At 44.5% G+C, this 20,208-nt stretch overlaps 1 protein-coding gene across 3 annotated transcripts in view; it reads left to right on the top strand.

The window, feature by feature from the left end:
* The window catches only part of bcar1 (BCAR1 scaffold protein, Cas family member), a 243,966-nt gene that overhangs the window by 211,737 nt on the left and 12,021 nt on the right, over nucleotides 1–20,208 (top strand). For all 3 annotated transcript variants that reach the window (XM_043707042.1, XM_043707041.1, XM_043707040.1), the window contains exons 3-5: nucleotides 14,385–14,561; nucleotides 15,568–15,690; nucleotides 18,725–19,984. In XM_043707042.1, coding sequence (XP_043562977.1) covers nucleotides 14,385–14,561; nucleotides 15,568–15,690; nucleotides 18,725–19,984 — 1,560 coding nt within the window. The remainder of the gene's footprint in view (nucleotides 1–14,384; nucleotides 14,562–15,567; nucleotides 15,691–18,724; nucleotides 19,985–20,208) is intronic.

Here is a 20,208-nt window from a genome sequence, read left to right on the forward strand (position 1 = left end):
AACTTCAATGAACAATGTAACAACTAAAGCAAAATACTGTCAATGCTGCAGATCTGAGATTAAAAAAGGGGAAATGCTGCAGAAACTTGGGTCTGGCAGTAACTGTGGAGAAAGAAACAGAGTTAACGTTTTGAGCCTGATTTGACTGTCCAGTATAATAATCTGTTGAAATCTGCTGTTTGTGATTTCTCCTTCCGAAAGATTAAAGTCAGCAATTTCACTTGCAAATGTTCAAACTGGTTGGAAAAGAAGCTTCTTTAAAAACCATGCTGATTCCAGACTGAGTGTAATATACAGATGGGTTAACAGCTTGTATGAGAGCATTGTCACCATGTTGAGATAGCCTGAGGTAAGGAGAAAGTGTCTAGGAATTCCACTGGTATCAAATTGCAGTGTCTGATTTATAGGGGTATGAGTGTTAATGACTGGTTTGTGGGTGATATATAGTATGACAGTTGTAAGACGAGTATTAGAGTTGGAGGATAAGGTACTGGATCTTAAATGCTGACTAAGCAGGAATGTACATGGTGACTCAGCTGTCTTCAGTCCCTTTCCAAGGTAGAGAAAATGGGAGATCTCTGGTGGTTGCAGTTGTCCTGCGTTGTTTCTTCCTTTCCATTTCCTGATAAATTGCTGCTCCTGGGACCTTCCTTGGATCCTAAATTGTGATAACAGACATAAACAGTTCAGCTCATCTGCTCTCTCCTTGTTTCCCATTATTCATTCTCCAGGCTCACTTTGTATAAGATCAGCACTCACTTTGTGAACTCTTTTCAACAAAAGTCTCCTTCACACAGGATCCTTTTGTCCCTCGAGGTCCTTCCTCCTGAGTGACTGACCCAGTATTATCAATGCCATTCTACAGCCCACTAGATTGTACAGTGTTCAGCACCATTCGCTACCTCATAGATATCACACCTCTCTGTGTCTACATGCAGCAAATTTTGATCAACATTCAGCTTTGGGCTGATGAATGACAAGTAAGATTCATGCCACACAGATGCTAAGCAATGATGATCTCCAGCATGAGGGAATGTAACCTTCAACCCTTGACAGACAATGGCCATTTCCTGAGCTGAAACCCCTGTCATTAATATCCTAGGAGTTACTGTTGACAAAAATATGAATTGCAACAGTCATAAAATACAGTGGCTACATGTTCTGCAAAGACTAACTCACATGCTGACTCCTGAAAAACTGTCCACCATCTATAAGGCACATGTCAGCAGTATCATAGAGTGCTGTCCACTTGTCTGGACAACACTGAAGAAGCTTGCTACTATCCAACAGAACTCCCTCCATCCCTGACCGCGGCACAAGATGCACTGCACCACCACACCAAAGATCCTTCGATAGTGCCTGTCAAACCCACAACCTCTACCACCATGGGGATGGGGAACAGCAGGTGCATAGGAACACCATCACTTGCAAGTTCCCCTCCAAGCTAAACTCCATCCTGATTTGTAAATATATTGCTATTCCTTCAGTGTTGTTGTGTCAGAATACTGGCACTCCCTCGCTAACAGCACTCCACCACATGGACTGCAGTGGTTTAGGAGGGCAACTCACCAGCTCCTTCTCAAGGGCAGTGTGGGATGGACAACAAATGCCAGCCAGGCCTAGCGATGCCCACATCCCGTGATAGACTAAAGGAAGGAAAACCCCTCCTAAAGACTGGTGCCTGGATTTGGACACTGCTTTGCATCTGAGGCCTTGCTAGTTATTTATCAATGTTTGGCATGACCTTTGCATTTTGTGCTCTGTGTCTGTATTTATAAAGATAGCATTCCATATGGCTTTAGTAGTTTTCCCATATTCTGTTGCCACTTTCTAAGGTTTGTATATGTGAAACTCCAGTGCAGGTGAAACAGAGTCACAATATGAAAATGATTTCATAAGCGTGAGGTGTCCAAGCTGTAGTTTAGGGCATTGCTCGAATTGTTGAAGTGACACGGGGTTTAAATTAGGAAGGGTTCTTTGTTCTCAGTAGCTTCCTGTTATTGAATGCAAATCCTGTTCTTCATAGAAATACATGGAAGGCTTTATGATGCAATATAATTCATGTAGACAAAATGGATGAGATCTGCATGGAGTTCCTCTTGAGGTGAATTGAAACAATCCTCTGATAAATCCTCATGTCGATGTGTGACTGTTCCAGAAGTGAATGTTAACAGTAGATATTATGGACGCAGTCTTACAGGAGGTTGGGTGTGGTAGGTTATGGGGGATGGGTGGCACTGTTGGATGAGAAGTCCATTGAGGCTTATCTCAATGGTGGGTCCTCATTCCTGAAGAAGGACTTATGCCCGAAACGTCGATTCTCCTGTTCCTTTGATGCTGCTTGACCTGCTGCGCTTTTCCAGCAACACATTTTTAAGCTCTGATCTCCAGAATCTGCAGTCCTCACTTTCTCCTAGCATCCCACTCTGTCATTTCCACCTTTCAAAAGCAATGAGGCATGTTCCTTGCGAGGCAACCGCGAATTGTCAATGAAGGGGTATTTTTGCTCATTAAATGCTTTGTTACCAGGCCACTTCATGTTATTAATACTCTGCTTCATTTCTTACCAACGGTGCCAAACAGTGCACAGGTAGTGTGTGTGACAGGGGTACCTGATGTCTTCAGCTTGCCCCTTGTTCTAATCTACCTCCATTTTGTATATGACCCTGTAGCTTCCTAGGGCACGATCCACTGGCACTAACTGCTGTTACCCCTCATTGCCAACCTCCCCACGATTACCCGGGTATCTCTCTGACACACTTGCAGAGCCTTCTGGAAGCACAGGCTTCCGATGCATTGGCAGGCTGCTCCAAGATTGGACCAGACTGCGGTTCGTCTGTTCATTTGCTGACTCAGTGCCAGCCTGCTTACTCACATCATTTGTGCCATGAATTGCCTTGCCACACCAATCAGAGCATTCCCTCACCAGGCAGTGTACCTTGCTGGTCAGCTGTCCTCCGTGTAGGGATCCCACATTGTTTTCTATATAGCAGTTTGCTACATCAATCTCCACCCTACTCCATATCCCAGCGGCTAACCCAGAGGGCACACTGCGCAGGCAGCAACCGTGTAGTTCAAGGAGTAGCTTTCACTGACCTCCATGGAGGCACCCATCGGTTAAGTGAGTTTCTGGCACAGGCGGTCAAGGGCACCCTCCCATAACAGTCCCGAGTATTGACCAGGGTCAGGGTTATTCCAGGCAGGGGCAGTCAGTGCCTCTGCAGTTCGGGGACTGAGCCCCGGTCTGGCCTGTGGCTCCATCACAGCCACTCTCTGGGGGGTGGGGGGTGTATGGCGATTGCATATGGGGAAGCATCGAGGTGTCAGTCTGGGGTTTTGTGTGGTTAGATCACTCGATGCCATCAGCCAAAGAAACTAGGAGGGGAGTGGACGAGTTGGGGGGAACAAAGGCGTAGGGAAGGAGACTTCAGGCTTCAGTTTGGAGTGTAGGGGGTAACAATATGTTCACTGGGAGATGGTAAAGGGGGGTCATACAGGGGGAGGGGGAGTTTGTCCATGATCAGGAAGGATGCAGTCTATTAACGCACCTGATACAGTCAACCTCAGGTGCCAGGGGCTTTGGGGGAGGAGGTTGGGGGAAAGGGGAGCAGGCTCATAGAGGGGACCTTGGGAGGTCAATGGGGGGTAGGGCTGTCAGGAAGCGGCTGTTGGTATTTGGGCAGTCTCTGATATGTAGTGGTGAAGGCTGGAATCAGCTGGCTGAGGTGTATTCCCTGTTGAAAGTGTGCATTAGGGGGAGGAGATGGCTGTGACCACATGCCCGCTCAGCAGGGGATGTGATTCGACCTGCCGCTCCTGCTCCATCCTGTGCCTCTTGGTGAAGTCCCCGCTCGCTGTCACCACAGGGGCATCTCCTGCCTCGGACATGAGGATGCCACAGGTGTAGGGAAGGCAAGAAATTTCACTAGGTCCTAAGTGGGAATCCCTAATTGAGATAAACTCAACACAACTCACAGCCGGAAAATCATTACGATTCACCCGTAAATATTTAAATACACCAATGGTGATTGTGCACAATTCTTCCAACTTCTGAACTTCATCCAGCAAAACATTTATAAAACTCTAGGAATGTTTGTCTGGTTTCCATACTCCAGAAATAGCTCACTTCTTACTAAAGTGATCTACTCACCTGCTGACTCATGTCTACTTTTTCTTCAAGACTGTTGCCCTTTGTAATTACAAATAAAAGGCAACAGATCTGTCTGGAGTAGAGTTGGTCTGAAGAAGGATCTTTGAAGAAAATCTAAGATTAGATTGGAATTAGTCTGGTTTGGATTTGAAATCTTACCTCCCAACTCGTCATTACAGTAAAACATTGCATTATGGAATTGTATTTCAAGTCAAGGCTTTCCTGTGTTTTTAAAGTGCATTATTTTTTAAAAACAACTGAAGTTTGCTCTGATTTTAATAATGGGCCATTCTTTATGCTTACTTTACTGTAATGTGCATTAACTGAAGAGCAGAGTCTGAGAATTCATGATCCATAGGTTTCTGACTGATCAGCTAAATACTAAGCCCATCCTCCAATGTGCCTTCTCAGAAAAGGAAGAGATTTATTATGTGATTTAACAGTCCACACCAAGCCGGTGCTGCCAATATGTCAAGAGTTCAATCATTTCAGCTTCAATCATTAAGTTACATCAACAAGGACAAAGAGAACACAGTGTGGTTTTGTAGCCCAGCACAAAGATTAAAAGTACTGATCGGGTCACAGTGTCCCGGTATTTAACAAAACCCTATTGATTTCTAATAGCTGCAGAAGACAATGGGCTCATTATTGGTAAACTGTGTCAGAGTTTACAGATAAAGCAAATCCAATTCGTCTTTATTCAAAATTTTGTTACCTTTATTGTAGAAAGGAAGATGTTTCTGGTGTATATGAACATGTTGGCTAAATTGATGTTGTATAATGCAGTTCAGGCAAAAAAAAGTGCAACACCATGATTATTGGTTGCAATTTACCTGTTGCAGTGAATTTCATACTAAGCAAAAGCTTACAAATCTGCAGTTGACTTGTTGTTGAGGATACTGTTAACCCTTTAGCTGGCCACAATCTGCCCAATTGCAGCAGTTAAGGGGACAATGGCATCATGGGTTATGCTATTGAACTGATGGTCTGGAGGTATGCATTCACCGTCTATTTGGGCAGCCGCTGAATTTAAATTGAATTAATTAAATAAACCTGGAAGCTTGCATCAGCTGTGGCAGCCATGAAAATGTAGGCTTGCCATGAAAACGTATCTGGTTAGAGGGCATAGGTTTAGGGTGAGAGGGGAAAGATTTAAAAGGGACCTAAGGGACAACTTTTTCATGCAGAGGGTAGTGCATATATGGAATGAGCTGGCAGAGGAAGTGATGGAGTCTGGTACAATTACAACATTAAAAGACAATAAGATGGGTATATGAATAAGAAGGGTTTAGAGAGATATGGGCTGAATGTTGGCAAATGGGACTGGGTCACTTTAGGGTAGTTGGTAGGCATGAACTAGTTGGACCAAAGGGTCAGTTTCTGTGCTGTATAACTGTATGGCTCCATAACTGCGCAGGAATACTGATCGAAATAGTAGGAGTGCAGACCAAGACTGGCCATGTCCTCCGATGTACCTGTCCATTGAAGAAAGAATTTGCATTTACAGTAGATAGAGTCTTGCGTAATCTTGGGACATAAAACACATGCAAGTACTTTTGAATTATGGTCACTGTTGGATTCAGGCAACGAATTAGGCTCTTAGTAAGGTCCCCATAGTAAGCTGCAATGTAGCAATGGTCTGTTTTAATGATGCTGTGAGGGATAATTATTGACCAGGACAGGAAATGTGGTGTCTCTTTGAAACGGTGCTGTGGAATCTTTCACATTGACAACAGAGAACAGGCCAGGTTTTTGGATTAGGTTTTGTCGGAAAGACAGCACTCCAGCAGCATAGTATCCCTTAGTGCTATAATGGAGTGTCAGCATCATTTTTACTAATGATCTTCTCCTGCAATATCCTCCAGTAACTTTGTGGAAATCTCTCAATGGTGGTGTTTCATGTTGACAGTGGCCTTCCTTTATAGGAAAGACCCAATCTTGTATTGGGGATGTTATTAACTGATCAATTATGTGGGTCAGTCATAGCAGCTCGAATTGGGACAATTCACAACTGGAGGAGAGGTGCCGGAGCTGAAGCAGTTGTTCCTTCAGGTTACAAAATTCTCCTTTTACAGGCTGGAATAAAATAAATATTTTAATCAGACTGATGCTGGGAGAAGTGGGACGTGTGGTGGAGACGGTGGGAGTTGGGGGAAAGCGAGAGTGAAGGGAGTGTAAATCAGAATGCCTTTGGGCACTCATTATCACAGAGTTAAATCCCAGTCGACCCTACCTAACAACTGCATTGTGAGAGTGCCTGCCCATGGGCTGCAGTGTTGAAGGGGACTTATTGCCTCTGCCACAGGAAACCAGGGCTGGTCAGTAAAGCTCATGACATACGTCTGGAATTATTATTTTCTTCAGAACGTAGAAGGCTCATTGATAAAGCAGGAGAAAGTGAGGACTGCAGATGCTGGAGATCAGAGCTTAAAAATGTGTTGCTGGAAAAGTGCAGCAGGTCAGGCAGCATCAAAGGAACAGGAGAATCGACGTTTCGGGCATAAGCCCTTCTTCATTCCTGAAGAAGGGCTTATGCCCAAAACGTCGATTCTTCTGCTCATTGATAAAGCAGGTTGGCGTTTTCATTATTCTTACGCATCAAAACATATTCAGTAATGTCATCCAGAGGGTGTGACCTCGATTTTATGACTTAGCTCCCTAATTTAAGTGTCTCAGCGCTTGACTGATGGAACATAAATCGCCAGGCTTCAGCTCCAGTCTTAGCATTCCGTCACATTGTATCCATGGCAACCTATCATTTCCCATTGTGGTCACAATAAAATCAATCTCTCCGATGCCAGATTTTTCATTCCTGACATGTTCATCCTTCAACCCCTCATGAATCAAACAGAACAAAAACTTGAAAAATTCCTTAGCCTTCAAAATATCTTTCACAGCCCCCTAATCTGGCCTCTCTCTCAAGCTGCATCAGTGATGCCAGGAAGCAATAAAATTGACTCAGTATGTTACTATTTTTCTTATGAGAATTTTAGCCATTCCTTGGATCTATAAATAGCCGAGAGGAACATATGTCGTCTGTGGGATTTTCTGGGAGACTATCGCTGAGCACAATTTAAATGTCTGAAAATCAACCGACTTGTCAAGTAATTCACTCACTCTGCTGTGATGATGTGCTCAGAAAGAGGTTCAGTTTTGTTGGCTCATACGGTGATATTGATTTCTTTAAAAAAAAGAATGCAGATAGTTTTTTTTTGAAAAGGGTTTAAAGTTAGTCAGGGAGACACAGAAACAGTCACTTTTTGATGTTTTTGTTTCCCTGTTGTATACCTGTAGCAGCAGTGTGTCCGAGCTACACGATGCACTGCAGATACTCACCAAAAATCCTTAGACGTCACCTTCCAAACCCACAACCACTTCCCTCTAGAAGGAAAAGGGCATCAGATCCATGGCAACACCACCACCTTCAAATTCCCCTCCAAGCCGTTCACTATCCTGACATGGAAATATATCGCCGTTCCTTCACTGTTGTTGGGTCAAAATCCTGGAATTCCCTTCCTATTGGCATTGTGGGTCAATCCACAGCATGTGGACTGCAGCGGTTCAAGAAGGCAGCTCCACCACCACCGCCAGCCAGCTATGCCCATGTCCCACAAATGAATAAAAGTAAACCCTCCATCCAGTTCAGAATGCCTATTTCATATTTTGCATCTGAATTTCCAGGTAATGGATGCTCTTCAGTACCTGGTTCAAATAACCATGCTTCAACTGGAAACCTAAAGTCTTGTTAAGTGTCATATTTGATCACAGCCATCTTATTCTCAACAACTTTCACACAGTAGCAGATCGAGGTTTGTCTTGGGTGATATATTATTGAATAATAGAACCATAGAATCCCTACAGTGCAGGCGGAGGCCATTTGGCCCATTGAGTCTGCACTGACCCTCAGACCATCCCATCCAGACCCACTTGCCTACCCTATCCCTGTAACCCCACATTACCCATAACCGGAATACCTAGTCTACACATCCCTGGATACTAACATGGATGACCAATCCACCTAACCTGCACATCTTTGGACTGCGGGAGGAAACCGGAGCACTCGGTGGAAACACCCACAGACATTGGTAGAACGTACCAATTCCACACAGACAGCCATCCAAGGGTGGAATTGAACCCGGATCCCTGGCACTGTGAGGTAGCAGTGCTAACCACTGAGACACCATGCTGCCATAACTTGTTTATGAAAGTTGTAACGCTTAAACGCCAGAATATTGCTCACTCCCTGAAGATGGAATTCCATGAAGGCACAGAGGTAATACTGTATTCCAAGGATTGTGTTGTACTCTATCATAGTCACTGGAGCCACTTACCACCCCTTATTTTATACCATGGCCTGACACTAGTTGTGTCTGGTTCATGTCACTGGAAGGACGAGAGAGTCCATGACATGGTGAAGAGGTGGAATAGTTTCAGGGATTTGCAAAGTTTGGTTTGAGAAGCTGGAGTTACTCTCTTTAGACCAAAAGAAATTGAGTGGTGATTTGATCAGGGAACTTAGATTATATCAGGTTAAGAATATGACATGTAAATAAAGACTAGTCCCTTATGTGATGGTAGGAGGAGGAGAAGGGGTCACAGGTCACTGGCTAGGAATTCTGCACTAACGCAGCTCCTGACTCACTGAAGCCCACCCACCCACTATTGACAAGACACCTGTCAGGAGTGTGACAGAATACTCCCCACTCCCCTGGATGGGTGCAGCTCCAGCATCACTCCAGTAGCTCGACACCATCCAGGGCTAAGCAGCTCGCTGGATTGGCACCACATCCTCCAGCTGAAATATTAACATTCTCCACCATTCCTGCACATTGCCAGCAGCGTGTATCAATCACAAGCCACACTGCAGCAACTCACTGCGGCTTCTTCGACAGTACCTTTTGGCTGAGCCGTGACCTCTACCCTCTAGAAGGGCAAGGGCAGCAGATGCATGGAAACATCACCAGCTACAAAGTCTCTTTCAAGCCACATGCCATCCTGACTTGGAAAGATATTGCCATTCCTTGACTGTCATGGGGTCAAACTCCTGGAAGTCCCTCCCTTGTGTGGAGGGTGGCTCACTGACACTTTCTCAAGGGCAGTCAGGGCCTGGGTAATAAATGCTGGTATTACCAAAATCTTCTACATCCCATGAAAGAAGGTTTTTATTTGAAACAAACTGGGCGGCACGGTGGCCCAGTGGTTAGCACTGCTGCCTCACAGCGCCTGTAGACCCGGGTTCAATTCCCGACTCAGGCGACTGACTGTGTGGAGTTTGCACATTCTCCCCGTGTCTGCGTGGGTTTCCTCCGGGTGCTCCGGTTTCCTCCCACAGTCCAAAGATATGCGGGTCAGGTGAATTGGCCATGCTAAATTGCCCGTAGTGTTAGGTTAAAGGGGTAGATGTAGGGGTATGGGTGGGTTGCGCTTCGGCGGGTCGCTGTGGACTTGTTGGGCCGAAGGGCCTGTTTCCACACTGTAAGTAATCTAATCTAATCAAAGAGATACATAAAGGGGAAGTGAGGAAAAGCAGTTTTTTATGCAGTGAGTGGTAATACACTGGGATTTGTTGCCTGCCCTCAATATTCCATCCAAGCTGCTGGGCTGTGCTGTCACTGGGAAACTCCATGCTCGTCAATCAGTGAGCCGACACACGGCTTCCATTACCTTAAGCTGCTTCACGCACGGTCTTCAGAGATCCACACGGCAGCGAGAAACATCCCAGGGAATGTTGTCCGCACGCGTGCTGGAAATGGAGACGATGAATGATTTTGAAAGGAAATTCGGCAGGTATTTGAGGCAATTAAATGTGTGAGCCTACGCGGATAGAGCAGGGAAATGAGTTGACCATCGGTACCCCTGACACCCAAGACCACTCCAATCACCACAGGTCAATACTAAGCTTGAGACCTTAGTGATCCATACGACCCAGTTAGACACACAGCAGGGCAGTTTATCGTTGGGTCAACTTCCTGATCCCTTAATAGTCTCGACTTTTCCTCTTTTGCAAGAGGAAGCCAACCTTCCAGAAGCAGGAACATAATTCTGAATTGTTGTGGTTCTGTTCTCCGAGCTGGGAATTTGTGTTGCAGACGTTTCGTCCCCTGTCTCGGTGACATCCTCAGTGCTTGGGAGCCACCCGTGAAGCACTTCTGTGATCTTTCCTCCGGCAGTTGTAGTGGTTTGAATCTGCCGCTGAATTCCCGGATATTGGGACAAGAATTCCTGTTCCTCCATCCATAGTTCTTGGATATCCAGGCCCAGTGAACTTTGGAAAATCCAGAATCCATGAGGAGTTATTGGTCCTTATGGAGATTGTCAAAATTATTGCCTGTTAAGTATTGCGGGTGGACTCTCTTTGTCTTTGTCCAATTCTCATACCCAGGTGATTCTGGAAATCCCAGCCCTTCTCACCTCATTGCAGCTATTGGAGGTTCAAATACATTTGTTTCCTTTCCCTTCCCGCCCGAACCGTTTCTGTTACACATTTGCTGTAATGTTGCTGTTTCACAACCCTACCGTAACCTGCGTCGTGCACGCTTTAGCTGTTACACCCACGCGCACTTTCACACTAAGTATACATTGTCAGTGTCGTCTTTACTGTGCTCGTTACCAAGTTTTCTGGCAGACAGCACAGTTTCTGCAGTTAGTTCTCATTTTGCTGCGTCGCAGCAGGTTATATCTGAGCACCAGAGGGGTCCAGGGAAGCTAAAACCCAGTCTTATTTTTGGAACAGTAAGTGACTGAACATAATTAATCTGGGAGGTGAGGGACTGTATAAAATTAATTGGTGAGCTAGGAGAGCAAGTCTACTTCTGAATACCTTGCTTTTTTTCCCCCCTGTCTGTGCCAAAGGACTTAATTTAATATGAGCTTTAATTTGTCAGACAGCAGCCAGTATCCCACAGTACCTCAAGAGTTTACAGTCCCCAAATGAGATCTTCTCAGTGGTTTTGAGTTTTGGTCAGGGGCTATCTGTTTTTACTCCTTCAGCCTCAGCTTTACTGTAATGTGTTAATTCAGACCAGCCCTCATTAAATATGTTGTTCTCTGCTGTTATGGGACGTTTTCAGTTTGCTTACTTTGCAATGTCTTTAGATGTCAGGATCTTAGAGAATGTTGAAGCTGGTAGCGCCTATTCACTGTAAAAGGCTTGTATCTGTCTAGTGTTTTTCATAACCTTAGGCTGCTATGAAGCATTTAACAGGCCACAGAACTGGAGTCACTGCTGTAATGTAGGAAGCACAGCAGCTATGCCATGCATCGCAAGTTCTCACAGTGTGACAATGAGAAGTTTATCTTGGTGATGTTGCTTGTGGAATTAGCATTGGTGAGGACATTATGGAAAGGATGACTGACTTTCTTTGGATAGTGTTTTGGGATTTTTTGATCCAGACAAACTTGCTTTTGTGTCTTTTCCTAAAGAAAGCAAGTTTGACCGTTTGGCTGTCCTTCAGCACAGCATGTGAACACCACCCTTGATTTAATACTTAACTCTGTGTTATGGGCCGTAAAAACCCATGATCTGGTCAGAGCAGTAAGCGCTACCAGTGAACCCCAGTTTACCAAATAGAGTTCTGAGACCGAAATTGAGTTACCTGATTGAGACTGAGTTTCCTGACTTCTGAATGTCGTTGAGTATACCACTGTTACATGAATGCACTGTCAACTTCATCTGTAGGATGTGTGTTTCCCCTCCTTACACTGTTGCTGTAGAAGTAAAAGACTTACGTTGCCCATTTGCATGTTGCTCTAACTACTAGCTGCCCGCTTTATCAGAGAATCTTGGCCTACTTGATGTTGTTATTCTAGCACCTTCCTCAGTCCGAAATCTGTACTCTGAATCAGGGTCTGCTTTGGAAGTGAAACACTTTGAACGTTGGTTTATGGAAAGCATCCTTTGGACTGTGTTTCTCCATATTTTGGGGACCCTGCATTTAAGTGAGCCCTTGATTGTTAGCAGCCTGGACTGTGGGCACATGAACCTGGGTCTGCCTGTATCCCAGCATTCCATGAATATTCCAGGTCAGGTCATGAGGTCTAGACCAGAGATTACACATTGTGTAGATCAGACTGGAAAAGGGACAAGAGATTTCCTAAAGAGCGTTAGTTGATGTTATAATGACAATCTACTACTTTCATGATCACTTTATTAATTGTATTATTCCCAATATGTTTTTGAAGCTGAACTTAGTTGTTTAAACTGCTACTTGAGCTCACCTCTTCATTCACAATTTCAAGCAACTATTTCAGAAACGTAACCACTCAGTTCACCCTATCTGTACTCTGAGACACAAAGAACTGCTTTTACTTGTTAAATAAAACCCTAGTTTTAAAAAAAACCCTGCAGTTTCCTCAAGAGGAAAGGATATGGGCGAAGATCCATTTTTGAAATTATCATTTAATTCATGCATGTGCTGTTTGGAGCTGCAAACTAGGCAAGATTTTATTGCCCAGTTGCTCAGGGGGTATTTAAGATTGCTGTTGACCTGCAGTAAAGTGTAGGCTAGACCAGCTAAGGATAGCAGATTCACTCCCTTTTAGAGCATTAGCGAGTCAAGTGGGATGTTAGAACAATCAACAGTGGTTATACAATCACTATTTGGGCTAACTTTTTCCCTTTTTAGATTTTTACCTAATTGATATTTGACCAGGTGCCATAGTGGGATTTGTCTAGGCGAAAGTGAGGACTGCAGATGCTAGAGATTAGAGTCAAGATTAGAGTGGAGCTGGAAATGCGCAGCAGGTCAGGCAGCATCCTAGGAGCAGGAAAATCGACGTTCCAGGCAGGAGCCCTTCATCAGAATTCCTGCTCCTCGGATGCTGCCTGACCTGCTGCGCATTTCCAGCACCACTCTAATCTTGACTATAGTGGGATTTGAACCCATCCCCCCCAGAACATTAACCTGGTGTTCTGGATTACTAGTCCAGTGACATTGCCACTGCCTGACCCTGCTGGGATGTAGATATAAAATGACAGCAGTGTATTGAGTATCACTTGGGAGCTTGTTTTCATTCCCGCTCTTGATTCTGTATCATAGAGTATCATGCAGTATCATTTCTGTGTGTGCGCCAGCTGTGCCACCATTGCTGTTCAAGGACAGTCAGATAATTCAAGTAAAAATAGCACACACAGGCACAGCCTGACATAGTTCAAGTGCACAAAGCCTGTACCTGTAGCTCATTCACGATGCAGTAAAGCTTGAGTGAAATGGCAGCCTTAACCTGGAGAGCTGTGCCAGTTTAACGTGACCTTAAACTGAATGCTGATGGGCAAATGTCCTGATCTGCACGGGCAATTTGTTGCTATTTAAAGGAGACGAGACTGACCGAGGCCCTGGGGAGAACAACTCCACTTCTGTATGAAATAGGGCCACACTTTGGTGTCTCATCCAAACCTCGGTATCTTTGGACCAATGCAGTATTACCTCAGTATAGCTAGAGCCTTGATGGTGAACAATGGTTACAGACTCTGGGTTCTTAGTGTGCAAAAAAAACACCTAGGAATAATTATTAAATCTGAAAGGAGAAAATCAATTGCTTTCCTCCGTGTCTACTCAGGGCCCCTGCTCGTAATGTCACATGGGTCGGCGTTAAACCACTAGCTTGCTCCTGGCAGTTCTGCTGACACAACACACAACCTGCAGGAAACCTCTCTCTCACAATCTCAGATACGTGTGAGGTGTTGCTTGGTAACATCGTGTTGTCTTGCTGGGAGGAGAGATCATGGCAGAAGTGAATTAATTTGCGTGTACTATTGCTTTGAAGGATGTGCTCCATTAACATGTTAAATTCTGACACTTAGCCACACAAACTTCGGATAGCAATGTTCTGTTTGTTGTATAATAATATGTGACAAATCTAATCTGGAATTGGAACACACACATTCAGAATTGGCGGCTAAGAAGACTAAGCAACTGTGTTCCAATTGTTAGAATTACACTTGTGACGTCTCAGATTTACACAGTCAGTGCTATTTGATGTTCTGATTCGCTGGTCCCTGGCACTTAGCCCTCTATTCTCACTGTGGCTGTTCCCAATAACCGTTCAGGTGGAACCATCCTTTGAAGAATGTATGTTGATAGAGATCAGATGGCAGACAGCCATACAAGAGTGCGTCAGAGAATTTGGACTATGTCTCTTAATTAACCAAAGTCAGCTACACTGACACACCACCAAGGCTGAATCATGCTGAAGCTATGAACTTTTTTACAATTGCACTCTCCCCTTCTTTCAGGTTGTCCTTCCAACACGCGTTGGTAGAGTCTATGTTTATGACACAGCACAGATGGAACAAGATGAATATGACGTCCTACCATCACGCAATCCTCCTTCGGCCACTTTGCAGGAGATTTACGACGTGCCTCCAACTCGAGGAGGAATGGAATCTTCTAGCAATCAGTATGGGCAAGAGGTGGGTAATGGTTTTGGCATTTAATAAAAAGAAAGACACCAGTTTATTGCTACTGTGTCTGAAAACCAGAAAATCATTTCAAATGAAAACTCTTCTTCTGCAATTTAAAGAATGCTTTGAAATCTCACTTCAAATATATGTACCGATAAACATTTCATTTGAAGAAAAGAACGACTTGCATTTATGTGCCACCTTTCAAAACCTCAGCAAGTCACAAGCTGGATTGCAGCCATTAACTATTTTTGAAATGTACTTGCTGTTGGAAGAAAGTGTGTCAGCCTGTGGACAGAAAAAGCTCCCACAAACAGCAACAAGATAAATGGAAAGGTTTTCTTAATTTAATGACTAATAAAGGAGTATAATCCTCATAAATAAATAGCAAAACCTTTTGATTACTGTCACTCACCCTAATGACAAGACAAGGCGAGCAGGAATAGAACATGCATCCCATTAAGCCAACTCCAACATAAGCCATGGTTAAATATTTTGTCATTATGTAAATATTATGCCATATTATGTGGTAACAAAAATGCATGGTTATTCTTTCCCAAAGGAAAACAAAATGCTTGTGTTGACAATGCCCCTTTTAATTCAGGACTCTTTTTTTCTTGATTACAATCATTTATAATCTGCCTTGAAGTTCTGTACAAAATAAAACCGTGTCGCAAAATACAAGATGCAAGGAGAGAGCATGAGGCACATTGAAGGTCAGTGGAGGTTTGGTATTCAGAGGGGGTTATGAATATGTGCAATTCTTCAAAGATTTTCATCAGCTTCAATGGGAGATTGGGCATGAAGCCATAGTCGTGTGTCTGGGGAATATCATAATGGATGCTTTTGTACATATTTATTGGTTCCACTGTGATAAGTAAAAGGAAATGGTCACTGATACTTTCTGGATAAAACTTGCAGAGGAACATTTTTCAAACACCAACATCAGTTGTAGGAGATTAATAGTTGTTGGAGGCAACAAATCAACATTGTTATCCCGGCTTTTTTCCGTCAGGTTTATGATACACCTCCCATGGCAATGAAGGGTCCAAACAGCAGAGATAAATCACAGGAAATCTATGATGTGCCCCCCAGTGTTGAAATGAATCTACAACACCAGATCCATTCTCAACAAATGGTGAGTATGCACTTGTCTTCAGGAATGTCTGTGGTGACTGCAGTGCTGGGGAGTTGGGAGACTGGGGTTAGAATGGTCTATCTGGCTGACCAGATAGTTCCAGGAGAGAGCGTGACATTTCGTGGCAGAGGAATTAGCATCTTCCAGGTAGATTTAGGCAGCTTGTTCAAGGAGCAACATCTTGATGAAGTCCATGAAGCCATGGGTGAACTTCACATCTGACACCAGCCATACTTACAGGTCAGAGAGGGAATGGAAACGCACAATATGTGCCAGTTAAACCAAACAACCTGTTTCTATGTTCACGTCTCTATTGGGGCTAGAAGTGAGAGACATCCAAAGAAAGGGCAAGGAAGCATTTTAAAGGGCGGCACGGTGGCTCAGTGGTTAGCACCGCTGCCTAGCAACGCCAGGGACCCGGGTTCGATTCCAGCCTGCATGGAGTTTGCACATTCTCCCCGTGTCTGCATGGGTTTCCTCCCACAATCCAAAGATGTGCAGGTCAGGTGAATTGGCCATGTTAAATTTCCCAGAGTGATAGGTGCATTAGTAGGGAGTAGGGGAATGGGTCTGTGTGGGTTACTCTTCGGAGGGTCGTTGTGGACCTGTTGGGCCGAAGGGCCTGTATCCACCCTATAGGGAATCTAATCTAATCTAAACCTATTTTACCCAAATCACTTGGCACTTTATGCTTCCACTTAATGCACTTCTGGCAACTCTCTCATTTTATAGATGACTGTCCCTTCTTTATTGCAATTCATTCCAGTTAAAACAATCTCTCATTTCTCTAATTTGCCATCTCCATTATTCTGTGATTTGCTGTGATGATTATTGTTAAGTGATAATGTTATGGAGTTTTCAGTCTTTATGAAATTTTCTGTTGGCTTCAACATTGTTAAGCGCTCCTATATGTTTCCCCAGATCCTTTAGGATCAGTTTATCTTGGCTGCCCAGTGTCTAATCAAGGGAGAATGTGATGCTGGGAGATGTAACTGTGAACCCGTTGGTACAGGAACAGAATAATCTCCTCTAACATGTAATACCATGTGCTTGCCCCAAGCTATCAAAGGCTGGTCTCTGGACTGGTGAAATAACAGCAAATATAAAAGATAATATAGTTTTATTTTGCAATTAGAGAACCAACATTTAAAGCAAACTTTACCTTACTTCAAGCCTCTGATCCAGCCTTCTGTTTTAACAAGCCTTTCCTCTGCCCACGTCATAGAGAGCCACATGATTGAATACTCCCTGGTCAGACAGAATTCTCTGAGATGAAATCGGAGCACATTCCAGGTCTGGCTTCCCAGTTCTCCCAGACTCTGTGCTCCTTTTGACCTGTTTTGTTTCTTGAGTGGACAGGAAGCCAGTGGCTTGACCTCTGACCTATTCTTAGCTTTCTGTAACTGTAGTTCCAAGAACACCTGAAATAGCAATGGCAGGCTGTCTACGGTGAGATTCCTTGCAACATTCCCGCGATGTGCTCAAGCCATCCTCCATGCCCATGGGGGAGGGGGTGGGGTGTCCAGAAGAACGTCCCAGTCTAAACTAGAATTGAGCAAATCGCTTCCACTGGTTTATCGCAGAAATTGAGTTTGCTGGATGTAACCTTTCTGCAAGTTTAATGCAAGTTGGAACAGTCCCATAAACAGATAGAAATCTCAAAACCTGATTATCATTTTAAGCTGGAATTTTTTTTTAGTGTTGGTTATAGCGTCAGAGAGCTCTGCAGCATGGAAACAACAGGCCCTTTAGCCCAACTTGTCCATGCAGCTCAGTTTTCCTAATTAAACTCATCCCAATTGCCTATTTTTGGTCCATACCCCTCCATACCTATCCCATCTGTGTACCTGTCTAAATGTTTCTTAAATGAGAAAATTGTACTCTCTTCCACCACTCCTCTGGCAGACTGTTTCAGACTCACCACCCTCTGTGTGAAAAAAATGGCCCCTCTGGACCTTTTTATATCTCTCCTCTCTCTCCTTAAGCCTATGCCTTCTATTTTTAGACTCCCTTACCGTGAGGAAATAGTGTTCGCTATCTACCTTCTCAATGACCCGCATGATTTTATAGACCTCTGTAAGGTCACCCCTGAGTCTCCTGTGCCTTAGGGAGAAAAGTCCCAGCCTATCCAGCCTCTCCTTATAACTCAAACCTTTCAATCCTGGTAGCATACTAGTAAATCTTTTCTGCACTTTTTCTAGTTTAATAATATCCCGCAAATTCTAATGAAGGTGAAATGAATGAGAGGAAGGTGGATTAGAATGAGCTCTCACTTTCAACCATGTCCTGTACTCCACGTGGAGAGAGGGGTTTGAAGCCTGAGACACAGGCCTCTGCTTTAACAGCCACTGGAGTGGTCAAGGGGGAAATCTTTCTCAATCCCTCACCTGCAGGAAAGTGCAAAGCTCCACCCTGGTGCTACAGTAGGCCCTGAACCTGTAGCCTATCTCTGCAATAAAACAGCACCAGTGTGGTCTTAGTGTTTGATGATTATATTTATAGAGGGCTATTCAAATAATTAATATAACTGATGTTTAATCTGAAGGATAAGTTTCCACAGGTTCACATCTCACCATGGCAACTGGAGGAATTTAAATTCAATAAAATTTGGAATTAGGAACTAGCCTCTGGTGTCATGTAATCACTGTTCATTGGCATAAAGGCCTTTCAGATTCACTAATGTCCTTCAGGGAAGGAAAACTGCCATCCTTATTTGGTCTGGTCTACATGTGACTCCAGACCTACGGCAATGGGGCTGAAATGGCCTAGCAAGCCAATCAATTCATGGACACTAAATGCTGGTGTTACTAGCAGGGCCCACGTCCCATGTAGGAATGAAAACCCAATGTTCCTGGGATACTGCAGTGCACAAATAGCCAACCCTATTAACCTCCCACTGTGGAAGGACAGTGCCCTCACTCCTGGGCCTCACTGATGCTTGTGTGTTCACGATCGCTGACATTAATTTGAACGTTGGAAAATGTAGCTCAGTACCTTCCTCAAAGGTTGAACTTTTTCCTTTTCTTAAACACAGGTCTACGATGTTCCCCCATCTGTGAGTAAGGATGTCCCAGATGGGCCAGTCTCTGAAGATACATATGACATTCCACTGAGGTTTTCCCACAGGACCACCAAGGGGACAGATTCCATGAGATATACCATTCCACCTCAAACCCCAGCAGCACATGAGGGCTATCCAATCGATGATGTGTATGACGTGCCTCCACTGACGGTGAAGCTAACGGACCCTTCCAACAACCAGGAAATCTATGACGTTCCTCCAAGCCAGAAGATACTGGGTGGATATCAGACGAATGTGCAGGATGTGTATGATTTCCCACGGGATCTTGGTGTTCCAGCTTCTGGAGGCAAGCTCACCATGAACGAGGAACCTGAGGGCGATTATATTTATGACGTGCCACCTCAGGTGTGTAGAGATGCCACAACAGAAGAAATGACCAACAATCACAAGAGACATTCAGCATCCAGCACGGGCAGCACAAGGAGCAATATTTCAACTTCCTCACTCGACGTCATTCCTGTGAAAGAGTCTTCCATCTCGCCCAAGCCAAGTAGTAAAGAGCTCAACTTGGACCTGGAGGTAGCGATGGAGATCTTGGCGAAGCATCAGCAAAATGTGGAGAGCTCCATTTCCTACCTCATGTCCTTCATTGTTACCAGCTGGAGGAGCCGTGAGCACATGGAGACCAATGTACAGAACATCAAGACGGGGGTGGAGAGAGTAAAGAATTCCGTGAAGGACCTTCTGGAATTTGCCCGTGGCGCTGTGGCAAACTCCACCCAGGCAACTGACCGCACATTGTACACAAAGTTGAGCAAACAGGTGCAGAAAATGGAAGAGATCTACCAGCTTCTCCTCAAACACAGTCAGGCTTTGGACAACTGTAACTGGGCGCTGAATGTTCTCATCATGAACAAGCAAAGCTCAGCTGATGATCTGGACCGATTTGTGATGCACTCACGGGGTATCCCCGACGATACAAAGCAGCTCGCCTCTTTCCTTCATGGCAATGCTTCATTGCTCTTCAAACGGACAAAGTCACAGCCGGGAGACAACAAGAGTGCAGTGCCTCCTGCTGGTCATGAGAGCGGCAGCCACTCGACAAATAACAATAACATATCCAACCATCAGGCAGGTCTATCAGACAAGGCCAATATCCAGGCAAGGCCCCTCCCATCGCCACCAAGATATACAGCTGAAGAGTCACCTGACACCCAGTATGACAACAGTGGCAGCGGATGGATGGAGGACTATGACTATGTTCACTTACAGGTTTGTGTTTATCCAAGATTCAAATCTGAGCAGTTTGCATCAGAACAGCCGTACATAACTATTGGAAATCACATGATAAAAGCTAGGAAAAAGGAGCAAGGCTAGTTCATTCAGCCTTTGGGCCTGCTCCACTATCAGTGATCATTCAACTCAGTCCCTTGCTGCTGTTTTCTCTCTATACCCTTTGGTGCCTTTAGTCCAAAGAACAATATCTCTATCTCTCT

This window comes from Chiloscyllium plagiosum, chromosome 17 (assembly GCF_004010195.1).
Source record: "Chiloscyllium plagiosum isolate BGI_BamShark_2017 chromosome 17, ASM401019v2, whole genome shotgun sequence".
Lineage (NCBI taxonomy): Eukaryota > Metazoa > Chordata > Chondrichthyes > Orectolobiformes > Hemiscylliidae > Chiloscyllium > Chiloscyllium plagiosum.